The sequence below is a fragment of the Anopheles aquasalis genome, chromosome 2 (genome assembly GCF_943734665.1).
Source record: "Anopheles aquasalis chromosome 2, idAnoAquaMG_Q_19, whole genome shotgun sequence".
NCBI lineage: Eukaryota > Metazoa > Arthropoda > Insecta > Diptera > Culicidae > Anopheles > Anopheles aquasalis.
The window spans coordinates 32,055,001-32,072,500 of record NC_064877.1 but is presented as its reverse complement, the minus strand read 5'-3'; the positions used below and the strand labels follow the sequence as shown (position 1 = coordinate 32,072,500).

The following is a 17,500-nucleotide window of genomic DNA, read 5'->3' as shown; positions in this document are numbered from 1 at the left end:
GCTGTCAAGACGCTGTCATGGCAGTCCGGAACGGAAAGGTCTGTCGCTTTGAATGGTTAAGCTGAATCCAGTGAGCTCCCGGTGAGTACCGAGAAAGGCAGTCGAGTTCGAGCGAACAGCAGCCGCAGCAGCATCACAATGAAAGCCTCGGCAGTATGTTTTATTTATTGTAATTCGAGGAAGTGTTGAGGATGAGTTTACTTTTCAACAGGCGAGAGCTGCATCGTGTGCCAGTCTCTTATCCTTACCACCGTACCACAACCTAAACCAGAGTGGAATGGAAATTTTCGCAAGAATATTCATTGCTTGACTATCAGAGCCGTTGAAATGGGTTAGCACGTTATGATTCACCCATTTTTATTCATTTGCATTCCAGGAATAGGGCAATAGGGTAGCCGCCATATCTGTATGCACTAGCAGGAGTGGATGTTCGATAAAGCAAATAAGCCATTTTGTGTGCGGTGTTTTTCTTCTATTTGCCTTTGCAACATTTGGTTTCGGAAATATGCATTGCCATTTTATTGAAATAATATCAGCCAACTCGTTTTACATGATGATTTTCGGGTTCATGTGAAATGCATTTGTGACATTTGTTATCATATAATCAAAATGAAATACTGGTTGAGAAGAGTGCTGGCTGCTTAGGACAGACGAGATGATCCATTCATCAATTTAAATTTGGTGATACTGACGCGTAGGCCAACTCTCGTGCATAACATGCTTTAAACTCGCAGATTTGCATATGTCCTTTATCTCAATTCAAATAAGCAATGGTAGAATCATTAATGGTAACATGGCATTATTAAAATGGTGGCAACACAATCTCCTTTAAAAAAAAAAATTAAAAAAACTTTTTTTCAAAAATATTATCGAAGCAGTAAACGAGAGTGAAAAGCTAATGAAAAGAAAATCCAATCAATTCTATAATTTGTCTGAACAACAACCAATATATGTACAATCCAGATTACAATACTTGGAGAAAGCTATTAAGAAAATTGTCCTAAACCTGAAAGAAAATGACCTCCCCTTGTGCTCCTAGTAAGGCATATGATCAAATAAACTTGTGCATTTAACAACTTAGGCATAAGATGCAATACAGATTATTAGACATTCAATTGCGTGTGTCAATTCAAAGGGTCATTCTTCAATAAACAAAACTGGAATCAATCATTTGTATCATGATTATGATCCAGCAACATATTTATCTTCCAAGTTGAAACTCATTCGGCACCATTAAGTCTTTGTTAATTTCGATAATTTTATGTTTTACTCCATTTCGCATCCAAATATATGCGTTACATAAAAAGACAGTTGCAAATCATAACTTGGGAATCGTCTCTGTATTCATCAAATCATTGCAACCAAAGACTCCTTCATGGATTCACTCCAGTGGTGATACTAAACCCCAAAGAAACAATTTTGCAGATTGATCGCGAACCTTGCAACGCGGTCAGCCAAGTACGCAATACCCGGCTGCACCCATGGCGTTAATAAAGCCGCGGCGAAGAATGGCAAAGCTGCGTAAAAAAAGGAAACATGAATTTAAGATGCCGTGGCACCGGCTCATAACATTGAACCACTGGCCTGATCCAAACTCGTCGAGGGGCTTTTGGTGCGGCATCTAATGAATGCGCCGCTTCCACGAAAGCATTTTATTGTAGTTTTATCGCAACCGTCGCAAGTCAAAGACAATCCGTCCGTCGGTGTAGAAGGAAGGGCAGAAAAAAAAACCGCTGGCCCCTCAATGCCATTGGCGGGAAGTGTAATCAAAATGTAAATTTACCGCTTTCCTGCTACAGTCCCTGTTCTGCAATAATTTCCCCAATGACATCATAAAACGCCCGGCCAACGGGAACACAGTAGCACAACCGCACGGCACGGCACGGCATAGTACTGCACTCACTTTCGCTCGCTGTTTGTCGGTGTCTTCCGCTTCCGGTGTTGTGTTTGTGTGCTGTATGTCGAGCGCTCGTCCTTATCGTGCACAAACCAGCGCAAACAATAAGCGCCAGCTGGACCAGCGCGGACCCGGGGCCAATTCGTTCCCAATTTCACCCATTTCCGGCCGTTGGCCAATAAGTCCTATTTTCCTGTGATTATCACGCACCCCCGCCCGAGGAGGGGAGAGAGAATGGGAGAGAAGTGAAAGGGATGTTGAGTTGGTGTTCGTTGGTTTTTTGCCTTTGAATTTGCTTTTATTTATTTTAACCTCCCTGTCGGTTGGGCCGCAGGTAGCAATGTTTCCCCCGAAAAATAAATACCGGCAAACAAACAAAAATTGGAAATCGAGAATAAAAAGGACCACTCCTCGGCGGTCATGCACGAGAAGCAGCAGCAGCCGCATTGGAAGCACCGGATACGCTGCCCGGTCCCGGTGTGGCCGCTTAACGAAAGCAATCAATAAGTGATTATTTTGCAGCAAAAGTGAATCAAAAATGCAAACAAAATGAAACCCGAACGGGACGTGCGCTCCCTCCAACGGTGTGTTGTATCCAACTTCACCGGTGGCCACTCCACTGGCCGTTTCGCTTGTGCAACAATTTAGCACTTCTCTTCGACTCGCGCAGGACTCACCGGAGCACGGTTTCCTCCCATTGCTAACGAGTTTACCCGGGCCAGAGTTACAATTGATTATCATTCCGTTTCGTTTTGTGCACGATTGTTTTCCCCAGTGATTTATATCCACCCTATTCTTCCTTTTTCTTCCTCTCGCTTTTCCTACTAGTTTCCGGGACATTCCGGGAGGAAACGATTTCGAAATTTCCCAACCCTAACTTACCTGCTTTCCCGATTCCACTCTCCGATACTTTGTAAACGGATTGGCTCCGTGGTGAACTAGAACCATTCGCACTCGAACGGAACCCCAGTTGTCCGTTCGCTTCGATAATAATTTATAAACCTTGAGATCAGACAGGACACAGGTTGGGCTGGTCAGTTCAAGGGGAAACTGGTTAACATGTTAGCACCACCATTACCACCATGTGCTTACGAGGGAATGAAAGTTTAATTCCATCGACTGTCAGCTACGATTACGACGCTTCGGTGCGGGTTCGGTCTGACTAATTGAAAAGTTATCGAATTGATAATCAGTTCCAATAGTTCGGAAACATCAGAGTTGTTCGGCTCACGGTACCTGCAACGAAACTATGTAGCTTCAGTTTCGGGGCTTTTGGATCATGGCATCTAATATCACGACGACAGCAAGAAGCAGTCGAACTTTTGTGCTAATGTGTAACTGAAAACGGTCCGGTTCGAAATTCGAAGATTTATGGTTTATTCAACAATACATTACGGAATGAGGAAATTAAACCAATCGCGCAGATGGCATCCACTGGAAATTCATTTATTATTTGCAAGGTTTAACTTTTGTGATGACGTCTTTGATTTTCCTCTCTAAATTTTGTAAACTCCGTTGCTGAAGATTCCAGACATGCGAATGCATATTACCTGGCAAGAAGAGCGACACAAATCCTTTGATATTGTCCTTTATTATTTACATTTGTGCATGAATGCTGAACCTTTGAAGAGCACTGTGTACAATTCTTGGATGGATCGATATTGATTTTTGAAAATCCGCATTATGACTTGCATTGCATTGCAGCTACTTTGAAGCAAATTTTTTGTAACACCTACCTTTTCAAAGTTGATGTCTACAACAACCACTGAGCCGAAGCATTTCCGCCGAATTTTGAACACTTTACCAGAACACTAGTTTCCAGGTAGCTTCGTCGAGTTTTCATAAGAATTGTTAATAGAATTTTTTTAGAAGTAATAATGTGAAATGCGTATTTAAGCTGTTACTTAGCTTAACTTTTTCAACTTCGAAATCCCACAAAAAAAACAAAAAAAGATCGTCCATCGCGCTGCTATGATGGACACCGCAAATATTACACATTTGCAGACACCATGGATGAAGTTTTTTAACAAAGTTTCCACAGTGAGCTACTAAATATTCTCAAACAGTTGCAGTTTCATATGGCATTCACACGAACCTGTAATGCTACATGGTTACGTCACAAAAAATCCCCCAAATTGAGACTTTTTTTCGGGCCAAATTAACCTTAGTCCAACCTTAAGTCGGCTCTCAATCTTTTCCCCGTGAAGCCTTCGTTTCTAATTCTGCAATACCATGATTAATTTTCATTATCTCTCCATACAATAAAAAAATCGAAATCGCCTCGTAAAATCTTATCCGACTGAATAAACTCCGAATAATCCTACGCCGATCACGCTGCTAATGTCGTTCTTTTCTTCATTCCATACAGAACGTGCAACCAGCCGTCGACCAGTCGACTTGAATTGCTCTCTAGAGCCAACGAAAGGGCCGTGGGGCTGAATCCGTTCACTCATCCGCTCGACTGTTTAGACGTGTTTCGATAAATTTTGGAAGCAAGGGAGGAAAAATCCAAACAAAACATAAAATCACTGCCATATGCACCAGCACCACCACCGCCTAACAGCCTTGTGACCGCGCAGCAGCAGCAACACGTTCAACAGCCCGAACCGATCGATCGATAATGACAAAATAGTTCCGTACACCTTCAAAAAAAAGGCCCGCATAAAGGTCAAATCCAGCGAAGGCCGATATTGATGCACATGCAACCGGCACTTACCGGTGGTCAGAGTGGAGCACCAGGAACCACGCGATTCATTTGAAGGTGGCCCGCGGAATCGTTGAAGGTCAACGACGTACACACGTACGCGGTACGAAGCGGTCAAAATCGTGTTCATAAAAATGTGTTCCACGAGTGGCAGAACGTTCTCTAGTACCACCACCACTACATCGACCGCCGTCCTTGGTGTGTTAGTCGTGCTTCTAGCGTTCCTAGCCACCGACCGTAGCCTTTGCAGTGCACTCCATCCAACCAACAACAACAACAACAGTTCCGCGAGCAGTACGGTCAGTACCGTCACCGAAGATCTCCCCGAGAACGCTACTAGCGACAGCAACAGCAGCAGCATAAGTAGCAGTACCATTAGTAGTAATTCCATCGATGTTGAAGCCACGACATCACCGGTTCCGCCACAACAAGCACCGGCAGGTGGCACAAAGGCAGGTTCAAAGACCGGTGCCCGGTTAAAAGATGGTTACGGATGGCCTACGCCGGAAGGTGGACAGATACCGCTGGAGCGGTTACCGTCCAACACGCTGCTCAAGTACACCGCCTACAAGGACGTCTCGATACTGCACTTCCGCATCCCGACCGACACCCGGACGGCCCTGTTCAGCTTCAAGGCGTACGAGGAATCCAAAGGTGCCTTTCGTAAGTATCCGTTACTGTGTGGCGTTTTTTTTTTCTCCATTCGATCCTTGGCGGTATCCATGGTAACCTGGCACTACTTCTTCGACTACTTCCACAGAGCGTAACTGCAAACCGAACGACATCACGCTGCACCTGAAGGCGGGCAGCTATCCGGTCATCAGCCCCGAGAACATCACCTTCCCGAAGCACTTTCTCGATGCGGACGAGCGGTAAGTAATAATGTGCGATCCTTCACCAATATTCTTCCAATGACCGAAACGCCATGCCACGCTACGCCACGCCACGCGCCTGACAGCTACTCTCGTATCGTGCTCGTTATTTATGTGCAAAGTTTTGGCTGGCTGGCTCGTTCGTCTCGTCGGAGTTTCGCTTTTATCTGGGACACCGCCTTTTGGTGTAGCTTCCGTCGCAAAAGAAAAAGGAAAACCACACCGCTGCCTGTTGGTACCGGATGTCGGTTTGGTTTGGTCGGTTGGTTGGTCCCACCGCTCATAAAACTCATCAAAAATTACGTGACAAATGTTGCAACAGCTATCATCGGTCAGCAGCCATCGTCACCGAACGAAAAGAGACAGAAGCCTGCACGCCACCCACACGCACGGCACGGTATAAAGAAAATTCGAAAAGTTGTTGCCAAGTTGTTGTTCCTTCATTTCCACGTCACGAGAGGGTGGTTGATGATGGCGACGACGACGATGTGGCGCGGCCCCCGCCACTCTGCTCTGCATGTCGTGTCAACTGTTCTAATTTCTTTCGTACTTTAGGGCCCCAGCGAATGCCGTTTCCCCCGCGTGGCAAACGTGGGGAAAGTTTCGTTTTTTGACATGTGGCTGTCAGCCGTTCCAAGCTTGACTTCCGGGACCGGTGGTGAAAGAGTGGAATGCTTTGCGTTCCTGTGTAACGAGCGTCGAGTGGGAAGGGTTCTCGGTTCCGAAGATGTAATGGTATGAGGTGTGTACATTAATTTGCACCGTTTGCCGGTGGACTTGTGCAAATTTTGTTTAAAGAGAATGGATATTTACATTTCATTCTAAGTAGGATCTATTGGAGGTTACAAAATGCTGTCATCATGCAAGCAGCTGTTGAATTTTCAGACAGTGAACATCTTTTGGTAGTGAGTCCTCATAAATAAGGAGTATTTTAGGTACATTCATGATGCTTCGCCAGACTTGGTCTCATGGGTTAAAGGTGCACATTATCTCAAAATGCGGACCTCTGAATTCAAACCTAATTTTAACACCCTTGTCAACTACGTTCTTGTTTTCGATGCTCGCATATTTTAAGCGATTTTCTTTCGCATATTCAAGCGCTTGTGGTGCGCTTTGATAAACACAATACTGCGCTGGCGGTGCTGAGAGATAACCAAATGATTTCAAATGATTCCGGAAGTTAAAGATACTTGAAAATAATTTCATTATCTTCCTTGCTATTCTTCCTCTGAAGCAACAATTTATTCATACAGAGCCATCGCTCCTTAGAACATCCAACTTACGACCTTGACGACACCTAGAGTTTCAAACATATCTTCAAGTATCAGAGTTAAATTTCTGAAATAAAGCCATGTGAAAGTCAGTTTTGGTGAATTAAATGTCTAGAAGCAGATTCAGATTTGATAGCTTGGCAAACATTTTAGAATAAAATCGTTCAATTTAGATACCGATTATCTCCCAGGGATTGAAGTTTACGAGTTATGAAACCGACCAATTTGAAAACACAAAATATGCAAACAGTTTATTTTCTTTTCGAACAATGATGCCTCTGCCACTCACCTCACGTACAGGAATGGTTCCTCATATGTGTAGCATTCAGGGGGGCGCAGTGACAATCGTCGTTAACTGCTGATCAATGCTTGAGCTCCAAATTCATGCACACACCTAATACAAACGGAACTCTGCGGCCATGAACCATCCGACAATCGACAGGCGTACGTTAAAGACGAATCGATTCTCTTTTGCTGACGCAAATGTTAGTTCCTCTACTCGCTAACCCGAACCACCGCGAACCTGATGGGGTTTCCCACGTAAAATTGAGAGATAAAACTTGGAACCGTCGGACAGCGGAAGAAGCGAACAAGATAGGCTACGATAGGGAACTGCAGGGACTAGCACGGAGGGGGTATAACAATTTGTTTACTTTCACTTTGGATTTCACAAAAATAATCAGCAACCTTACCGAGACTGGGAGAGCTTGGAGCGAGCGAAAACGAGTTGCGGAAACTTTCAACGATCCACGGTCCACGGATTGGCCCGTCCATGGTCCTTGGCATAGCTTGCACGTGCTGCTGCCGGGGAGTAGAGGGAGGAAGTAAAGAAAAGTGGAAATCTCTCCCAGTCGCCCAGTCCCTGCTTTTGTACGACTGCTGCCACCATTCGCTGATTGTTCATTATTTAATGAATTTCCAAAAACTTTACTCCAAACAACGGCTACCCCGCTGCCGCTTGCCGTGGCCAGACCGGAAATCGAGGAATTCATTTTCTTCGCCAACCATCGCCGGAAGCGAAGAAATTCAACAAACGTTTGTCATACTTGGCCCGAGCTGATGGATAGATGGATGAAGCCGGAGTCGAACCGAGTCCGATCTTTGTTTGGATACCACAGTGGCCACAGTGCCCGATTCCACGGCCAGTGGCGTGGCCGCACAGCAAACGTCATTTCCTTTTGCTACATTGTGCACAATCGAGAACAATCGCCGGTCGATCGCGGTAATAAATTACATTATTGTTTAACTTTTAAAAAGGGGAAATTACCAACTCTTTGGGCTTTGGCACAGTTTTGAGGAATCTATTAGTCCCACAATGAGTACTCGATCGATAAGATAAGGATGATGGGGCTTCAGAGAGGTAAAGGCAATTCCAAAAGTAGTCATCGCGTCGGAAATACGAAATGATGTAGCTACGTTGTCGAAGTGCGGTGATGGAGGCGCCAGGTAACCGGTAAAATTTCTTCTTTTCCTTTGGCTTGTAATAGAAATTTAAATGGATAAAAAAAACCCAAGGATCTCAAACTCCATTATGTGATGTGTGTTGAAGTGTTGAAAAAATGTTTCCCCTTTCAGTTTTTGGAACACTATTGTAACTGCAAATACTACCATGATCAAGAATAAACCGGAATTTTGAATTTATTCCTCGCGGGCTTATCAATTTTGAATTCTGTTTTTTATCACATTGGCAGCTCTGTTGCTGATGTACATGCCAACTTTCAGCTTGCCAGCTATTCATTTACGTTTATAGGAGAGTTTTGTTTGCAATAAGTTTTTACGTCATGGCGATTTTTAAAATGGATTCAAACCATGAACAACGTAAAGAATTAAATTAAGTTTTCCGACACATTAAAAATGATACAAATGTGTTATGGTGACGACACTCTATCGAAAACACAGGTGTACACAGTGGTATGAACGCTTCAAAAGTGGTCGTGAGTAGTTTAGGACGATTCTCGTCCTGGAAGGTCATCGAAATCGAAAACTGATGGAAATCCGACAATTGTTGATTGAAAATTGCAAATTGACGATAAGAGAGATAGCTGACACCCACCAAGATATCATTCGGATCTATCCGCAAAAAAGCCCGCTTTGTGTGGTAACAACTCGTTGATTCTCCATGACGATAATGCGCCATCTCATAATGCGTTGATTATTCGAGAGTTTCTCGTCAAAACCAACACCAATTCCATTCAAAAACAGGCCAACTTACCTGATCTCGTATCATGTGACTTCTTCCTATTCAATTGACTCAAAAAACCACTACGCGGAACTCGTTTTGAGAGTGTGGAGGCGATAAAGCAAAAATCGCTGGGGTTACTAAAGGCTATACCATAAACCGAGTTCCAAAAAAAATTCGAGGAGTGGATTAAACGCTGCCACTAGTGCATTGTATCCGACGGGGACTATTTTGAAGAGGATAATTAATTGAATTTTAAAGAATAAACAAGTACTTTTCTTTTTATGACAAAGTTCCGGTTTAGTTTTGATTATGGTAGTGCATCACAAATCATCAATTCCAACATATGCATAGAATAAAATGGCATAACACTTACAATTAATTACCAAACTTAAAATACATAACCATTGTACAAGTGGCCGTGGGCCTCTTATTTCTGCTGCAAGTTTGCAAGCTGGCACCATAACGGCAATGGAATATTACTATCACTTCACAGTATCAAAACATAATCGAAAGGAAAAGCTAAGCTCCAGCAAGGAACTCGACGGTACAGATCTTAATGTTCCCAAATCAGATCAACCAATATGCCATCACCTCCGGTACGTTCCTTGACGTGATACTGAAGACGACAGAATCCTATGAATATCAAGCGAAATTGAGTTTTTTTTTTCATGATGACCTTGTCCATCTGTCCATTCCCGCCATCAGTACATTCACCTTCTTCGGTGGCAACTTTTACGGGACGGGAAAACTTCCTGCTAGCGATACACCAGGTCGAACAGGGAGCGAGTGTCCCAAGGACCTCTGTGTCTATACGACATTGTGATTGTGAGCCTGTAAAAATGGGAATCCCATTGGGGCCAACCGACGAGGAATAAATCCTAGTTTTCGGGCTCGGAAAATGCCTCCTATTTACCCGATTCCGGAATAACTTGTGTTTCATCTATGGGTACATCGTCTGGTCCCCCACCCCGTTGGGTCATCCACCTCCTCCTTGGCACCATTTTGTGTTAGTATATGATGTGTCTTTTCCCCCCAGGGGGCGGGGCGAATGTTTTTCTTTCACTGCCCACCACTGAGACAACTCCGGAAGCCTCCAGGTGGGTCCAATCCTGACGACGATGATGATGGGAATGACAGCAACGATGATGATGATGATGATATGGAAATGGAGCGCATTTGCATAGAGAATAGGGCGCGCGAAACCCGATAGCACGTCGGGTAGCCACTGGCCTGGCACTGGCCATGAAGGAGACGAATGGCGTTGAAATTTGATTTACAGCCCTCGGTCTAGCCGAGCCGAGCCTCCTGATGCTGATGTCCTTCAAACTATGCACTCGACATCCTACTCGCTCGACAGCGCGAACGTCGATGACGATTGCTAGAGTCCTGTTGGTGGTTTTTATTTTTTTTTTTGTTATCAAAACCTGTCCCACTGTTCCGTTGACTCGTTCTCTGCTTTGGATGCATCATCGAGTAGCGAGGATTTGGGTTTTTTTTTTGGCAGGAAAAAGGACATCCACTAGAGAGAGACCCCCGTGGCCGAGCCCTTCGAGTACGCCATGCAAAGCGACACCGTTTCCCCCGGGGGCAAACGAACCGACTTGAATCTAATGATTCACATTTCTATTCATTCCTCGCACGCCTGTTCCCGTTGGCCTGTCCCTGTCTCAATGGTAAATACGCGTGGTTAGCATACATAACGAACGGGGTCACAGATCATGAACATCGGAACATGTGGACGGGGGCCAGCACACGCGTTGAGCGAGCTTTTAATTTTCAGTTTTTTTTTCTTCCTTTAATCGCGCGAACAAAACTTTGTGATGCTTTGCACGGCGGAGATAACGACGTCGCGCGCGCGTAAAGAGATCCTCTTAAAGACGACTAAAAGGACGAATCTTCGAGATGCTCTTTAAGGGAGGGGCGCCGGTCATTTCTGGCCAAAAAAAGGCTCATTGCTGACGATTTTTTGTGAAGAAACCATTCAGCGTATTTCTCTCAAGTGAATGGCATATTAAACTACAACATTTGAAGAATATTTGGGTCTATTTTGGGGAAAATTTATTAAAAAATTCATCCATGACACCAAGTTCATGAAGGCGCGTCTGCGAAAAGGTACTTTTTGCGGTGCCCATCGTAGCTACGTGATGGTTCATCAGAAAAATACAAATTGATACTCGTTTGAAAGATTATAAGTTTATCCAAGTAGCCCCGGAGACTTTTGATTGAATTTCCTTTTCTTCGATTTTTGGCAGATTTTTGAATTTGGAAAAGTGATGCTTTTTGTCATTTTGCCTAAAAACACGATTTTTAAAGATTTGTTTAAAAAAAAGTATAAACAATTTTCATGAAATCTCGGTTGGGCTACCTGGCAAAACCATGTGTACAGATTATATGTTAAAAATGCCGAATCGATCGGTCCAGTAGTTTTTACGGTACGATGGGCACCGACATTGAAAACGTTTGTTTTGGGAAACGCTCTTCAAAATTGCGAGCTGCATGGAGCCTTGTATGAAACACGGATTTTAAAAAATCTGTAACTTGGTCAGTTTTTCTTCGATTGATGGAAAAAAAATATACAGTGTTCTTGAAAGGATCAGCATTCAGGGAAAAATGTTAAAAATATGTGTCACAAAAAAAAATAAATACCGAAGCCCCCCTTAAAGGGAATACTTAATCGATTTAAATGACAATTTTCCTAATTTTCCATTGTTGCTTTGTTGTACACGATGCTGTGACTAAAATGCTGCTCTTCCCCTTGCTCTTCCACAGATTCGAAATACACAGCCTGCAGTTCAAATCGGACAGCACCACACGCCGGTTAAGCATCGAGGGACCGCACCCGGGCAACTGGTTCGCCGTGGCCTTTATCAGCTGGACCGATCCGAACAATGAGCGCATCGAGCAGCAAGGTAAGGCACCGATATCCGATCGATCCCATTTGACACAAGCAGCCGCGGGTTGCAGGAGCGACCCCGTGTCCCCGTGTAGGTCACTCTCGTGCAAAGAAATTGTCATCCGGCATCCGGACGATGGTACCGGAGGCCAATCGCGGGCAACAACAAAATGGCACATCGTTCATTACCGGTGGCAGTGTAATTAAATCAGACCGGACATCGTCCAATTCTCCATGTCCATCGTCCATGTCCATCGTCCGGCCGTGACGGTGGCACTGGTGGTCCTGGACGCGAATCCACATCGCCAGCAGCTAAAAAAAAAAGCGCGCGCGTGTGTTTCTGTGAACGCTGTCCGATGCTCATAGGCTGGGTCGTCACCGTCAAATGGAATCGCTCGGTCCCGGGCATTCGGAAAATTGTCATCCAACCATCACTCTCTCTCTCTCTCTGTTTGTCTCTCTGTCTCCGTGGGCCATTTTCGGAACGCCATTCCGACGGAGGCGGAGTGACAACCGACCGGCGACCGGCGTCGTGTCCGAATGTCGTTTCCAAAAACGACCATTTGATTGACTGTCATTATTTGTAATTAGGCCGATCAGTTTCGGACCGACCGGAATGGGCCACCGAGATGAGACGGCCAGACGGAAGGACACCGAGTGCGAACCGGAAGGTCACACAACGGTTCGGACCATCGGTGGTGGGGGTTGCGTTTGAAAATAGACGGACAAACGGACTTGGAGCTGCTGCTGGTGCTGTCGGTGCTCAATCGTATTAATAAAATTGCTGCCTAATGTGACGCGCTTCAAGGATCACATCCATGCATCATGCCACGGCCAACTGACCGCATGGTTGCTGCAGTGCCGCGGTCGTCGTCAACGTCCGACCAGACGGTTGCTATACGAGCGATTCGGTTCGTTTGGTTGATTAGAAGCTGGCTAGCTAGGTGGGTTTCGGCGGCTCTTGTGCAGCTAATTAAAATAAACTCAATCGATGATGCATATAGATTTTAGTTCACGAATCCAGTTCAGAATGTGTCTTTTCGAATGGACACAGTTACCGTTGGGATGCACAAAGAATTTATAATGCATTTCGCAATGTGCACGACCATTGTAGTGAACGCAAACTTTGGGGTCTACTACTGTGTCACGAAAGTAAGATCAATGGGTACTCTATATGGTTATGTGAAAGAATTTTATAATTCTCGTATTTTTTATAGGTTGTCAGTACTGTAATTGACATTCATGCCAAGTTTCACGCCTAAATAATTATTAGTTTTTGAGATACGATTTTTTGCGTGGTACTAAAAGTGCATTCCTCGTTTTTCGCTATGACGAAATTTTTGGAGCGAAGAATTTACATAAAATTTGGTTTGCGGATGGGTAAAAATTTATGCAGAAAGCCTTTGGTGACTACGCTAAGTTATATAAAAATGTTTACAAATGGGAAAAAGACTTCCAGGAGGGTGAATCGTGTTGAAGACGAAGAACGTCCTAGACGATCATCAACGTCAATTGACAAGACTCACGCCCAACAAATCCTGACTCACGCCCTAAAAACTTTGCTGTTGGAAAACTTTCGATTAACGACTAGGGACCTTGCTGATGATATTGACATATTCAGATAATTCGCTTAATTACATTTTGATAAATGTTTTGGGCCTCAAACACGTCAGAACTCGACTGGTACCGTTGGTACCAGCGACTAGCATTGGTTTTCCGTGACTTTTCCATCAAAAACTCCAGTCATACCGTTCCAAATCCATCGCTTTTGCCTATTTTGTCACCGTATAGCATCTAGCTATTAAAAAAGCCCAACTGACCGCTCTGGGGAAACCGTTTTGAAATGATAAAATAGTTTCAAGCCGCTGCGAAGAAGTAACTGAGGCCCATCCCTAAAGTTCACTTTAGCAAGTATTTCCAAAGCTGGAAAATCCGTTGGGGAAAGTGCATTATATCGAGGAGAGATTAGTTTAAAGGGGGCGAAATCGATTTGGAGGAATAATACAGGAACTTTCAAAATAAATCGAAATTCACTTTACTTTCGTGACACAGTAGTATTTTTGTTTGTGACGTGAAATTTTCATCCGACAAAGTATAGGAGAATTAGATCACGGTCAAGTGAAAACAGCTCTAGCTCTTAAAATGTCTAGCAATCACCGCTTTGCTGCTTCTCGCCAACCAAACGATCTGTTCCATGCCTAGACAATTTAAGACCCACATTCTACCCTCGATGCATATTCAAACTGATATGCAAACGCACTCGTTTATGCATTGTGTGCGAAGGAAAAGCATCGTGAAGCTTCATCTGAATCAACTGAATCCCGTGCCAGTAAAAAGTGTCCTACCGCATCACTCCAACGCACACGACACCGTACCGACCCCAATAGACCCCAACTTCCCTCTCAAAATTAAACTAAAAATTGCACTCTCCATACCTCCGAAGCTTCACCTAAAGCGTGCTTCAACCAGCGCACGCATCCACAACCAATGCGTGGCACTTTCCGTGCGCCACGTCGACGACGACGACGTCAAGAAACGAGAAACTTTCCTCCATCGTGCTGCACTATCGAGCGAACGATAGGACATGGAAACATCAGGCCCACCGTAACCGGCTGCTGGTTCAGCTGGAGTTTCCCGCAGGGTGCACCACCACCACCACCACCAGTCAAGTGGAGTGAGTGACAGAAGCGACGGGACTGGCGATGGGGGTTTCCACTGTGGTTTGTGGTGGTTTGTAGATGAACTCACCGTTAAATTGAGTAAGTCTTTTGCAAAAACGCACAACCGGAGACGGAGGTGAAGGCGAACAACCAGCACCAGCGTGACTGTGGTTGAACTTTTCCACGATGAAGATGGTAACCGCGATAGATAAGGGCGAAACCGAATGAGAGTTCGTTCGTTTTGTTTCCGATGTTTCCGATGGAATAGTTGAAAGTTTCGTCGACGGGAACCGGGCGGGGGCGGGGGGAGGACCGAAAGGTGCGAGCCGAAAGGTCTTCCTGCTCCTGCTCTTCCCGTGGTTCCTTTCCTCTCGCGCCAGAGAAAACTGGGAAAACTTCCTCACCGCACCGCACCATTATGGGGAAAACATATTTCATCAACTACCAAACCAAACGTTTTGCATTTCTAAGAAAATGAAACTCTGTTTGATGTTTTCCAGACTTAAAACTCTGTTCTCTTCCTCTTCTACTTCTACTTGTCGTTCCCAGGGCTGGCTGCATCCTGTGAAACGCTGCTCATGTCCGAGATGGCGGTAGTACGCGTCACACCCCAGATCCTGCACGTTGGCATGCGGCATCCGGGCGCTCTGGCATTGCCGGCGCGCGACCAGACCGCGGCCAACCAGAGCGAACCCAACACGTACAAGTTCTTCGTGCCGGCTGGTGTGGCCATCGTCACCTGGCGGCTTCACATCACCGACATCTGCCTCAACTGTACCGATGTTACGTTCTTCGTGCAGGCACACGGGCTACCGACGGGGCGCGACTACCTCCAGAACGCGCTCATCTGCCCCAACCAAACCGGTGACGTCAGTATCGATTTCTATCCGCACGAGAGTGCCTGGCATTACGTGGATCTAGACTTTCTAAGGCCAGACGAGAAGCTGGCGCCGAGCGTGAGCGCCAAAAACGCCACATCAGCGACGGTTGCTCCACCAACAGCAGCGAATAGGTCACTGGAGGAAGCATTAGAGCCGGAGGTCGTGGAGTACTTTCGCTTCACGATCGAGCTGATCTATCACATGCTAGAGGACGACGGTGACAGTAACGAGCGCACCAACAATGAGTTGCTACCATCCGTAGATCCTACACCGACCGATGGAACGGCTGGAGAGGTGACAAAGTCACTGCCAAGTCGTACCTTCGATCGCTATCCAGTTCTACGGCAAACGTACCGGGAGTTTTTCATGTTCGACTACGATCTCCTACCGGACGTGAACGGCACCGTGCCGGTAACGCTCAACCTAACCTCCGGCATGCCCGCCCTCATGAAGTTCGACGTAAACGATGTGTACGATATCGGTGGTACGCTTAGCTTCGCCGTGGCCATGCGGCAGGACCTAAAGGCGAGCCTGATCGATGCACGGCACCAGGAGTCCACCAACGAGCACGCCGGTGTCGTCGCGGAGAAGCTGGTTGATGTGCAGGAGGAAGAGTTTATACCGGAGTTACCGGTCACCATGACAACCGCTACCACGACCACGACGACGACGACCTCGCATGCCGCGATCTTAACGGCAAGCACCACAGCAACCGACGATGATACGGCGTCCGAAAACCGTGGGTCATCGTCACCATCGTCTTCTGGTGCTGCCGCGAGTGCCAACAGTAGCGCCGGTAAAGCCAACCAAACCGTGATCGTCTGTCTACGGTTAGAGGAACCGGGTATACCGACCTGGCCGGACAAGTGTGTCTATGGGCGGCACATTTACCCAGCGGCGATCGTCATCAACAACACGGATGCGGACACAAACACGGGCCTGGTCCATGTGCCCTTTCCCGAACCGGGCAGCTGGTACGTGACGCTCGGACTGTTCTGCCACGGACCGGATCTAACAGCCCGGACGACCATCATCGACAGTGTGAAGGACTTTATCCGCACGTACCGCAGTTCACTGGAAGCGATGCGATCACCCTGTTCCTGTGCCGCGCGGCTCGCGTACTACCGGACGTGCGTTGCCGATGAGCGGTGCCTTGGGGCGCTCAATGAGACGGAAACGCTGAAAGTCAAGGAGTGCCTCATGGATGCGAAGTGTAGTGGCAGTACGGCACAGTCGGAGCGAATGGCCCGGCGGTTCGAGCTGCACCACAAGTACGTGACGGAGCAGAGCGCTGGCGCGGGCGGTGGTACGGTTGGCAATCCGGAGTGTAACTCGAGCGTCGTCTTCACCATCTCGTCCAGCCCGTGTGTGGCGGGACGGTGTGGCCGGTTCGGCCGCTGCTACCACTACATGTCCGGTGGGTTCGTCTTTTCCACCTGTCTCTGTCTGCGCAACTACCGGGGCTGGGATTGTACCGAGGACTCGCAGGTACCGTCCAGTGCGTCCATTCTGCTCGCCTCGCTCCTGCTCACGCTGTCCAATCTGCTGTTCCTGCCGAGCATCTACTATGCGGTCCGGCGCGGTTACCACAGCGAAGCGATCATCTACTTCTTCGCCATGTTCTTCTCCGCGTTCTACCATGCGTGCGATTCGGGCGAGGAAGAGTTCAGCTTCTGTCTGGTGAAGATCGGGGTGCTACAGTTTTGTGACTTTTACTGCGGACTGCTCGCCATCTGGGTGACGCTGATCGCGATGTCGAACGTACGGCATCAGCTCGTGTCGCTGCTGCACGTACTCGGTGCTATCCTGCTGGCGTTCGGCACCGAACTGAACAAGCAGTCGCTGTGGGTGTTCCTGGCACCGGCCCTAACCGGCATCTGTCTCATTTCGGTCAGCTGGGGGTTACGGTGCCGCAAGACGAAACGTTGCTTTCCATCGCGGAACTATCTGGCGCTCTATCTACCGGTCGGCAGCGTGCTGGTGATGGTGGGGCTCGTATGTTTCGCTTTTCTGCAAACGAAACAAAACTACCACATCGTCCACTCGATCTGGCACATGGTGATGGCACTCAGCATCCTTTGCCTGCTGCCGGACCGCAAAACATTCCATCCAAAGTGCTAGCATACGGTCAGCATCTATC

The 17,500-nt window shown here is 46.6% G+C and overlaps 1 protein-coding gene across 3 annotated transcripts in view; it reads left to right on the top strand.

Annotated features, from left to right (window-relative positions):
• The window catches only part of LOC126573276 (uncharacterized), a 79,343-nt gene that overhangs the window by 59,083 nt on the left and 2,760 nt on the right, over window positions 1-17,500 (top strand). For all 3 annotated transcript variants that reach the window (XM_050233258.1, XM_050233257.1, XM_050233256.1), the window contains 4 exons: window positions 4,266-5,264; window positions 5,362-5,473; window positions 11,696-11,835; window positions 15,029-17,500. The exon at window positions 15,029-17,500 is cut by the window's right edge and continues 2,760 nt beyond it. In XM_050233258.1, coding sequence (XP_050089215.1) covers window positions 4,736-5,264; window positions 5,362-5,473; window positions 11,696-11,835; window positions 15,029-17,481 — 3,234 coding nt within the window. In that variant the 5' untranslated portion in view covers window positions 4,266-4,735 and the 3' untranslated portion in view covers window positions 17,482-17,500. The remainder of the gene's footprint in view (window positions 1-4,265; window positions 5,265-5,361; window positions 5,474-11,695; window positions 11,836-15,028) is intronic.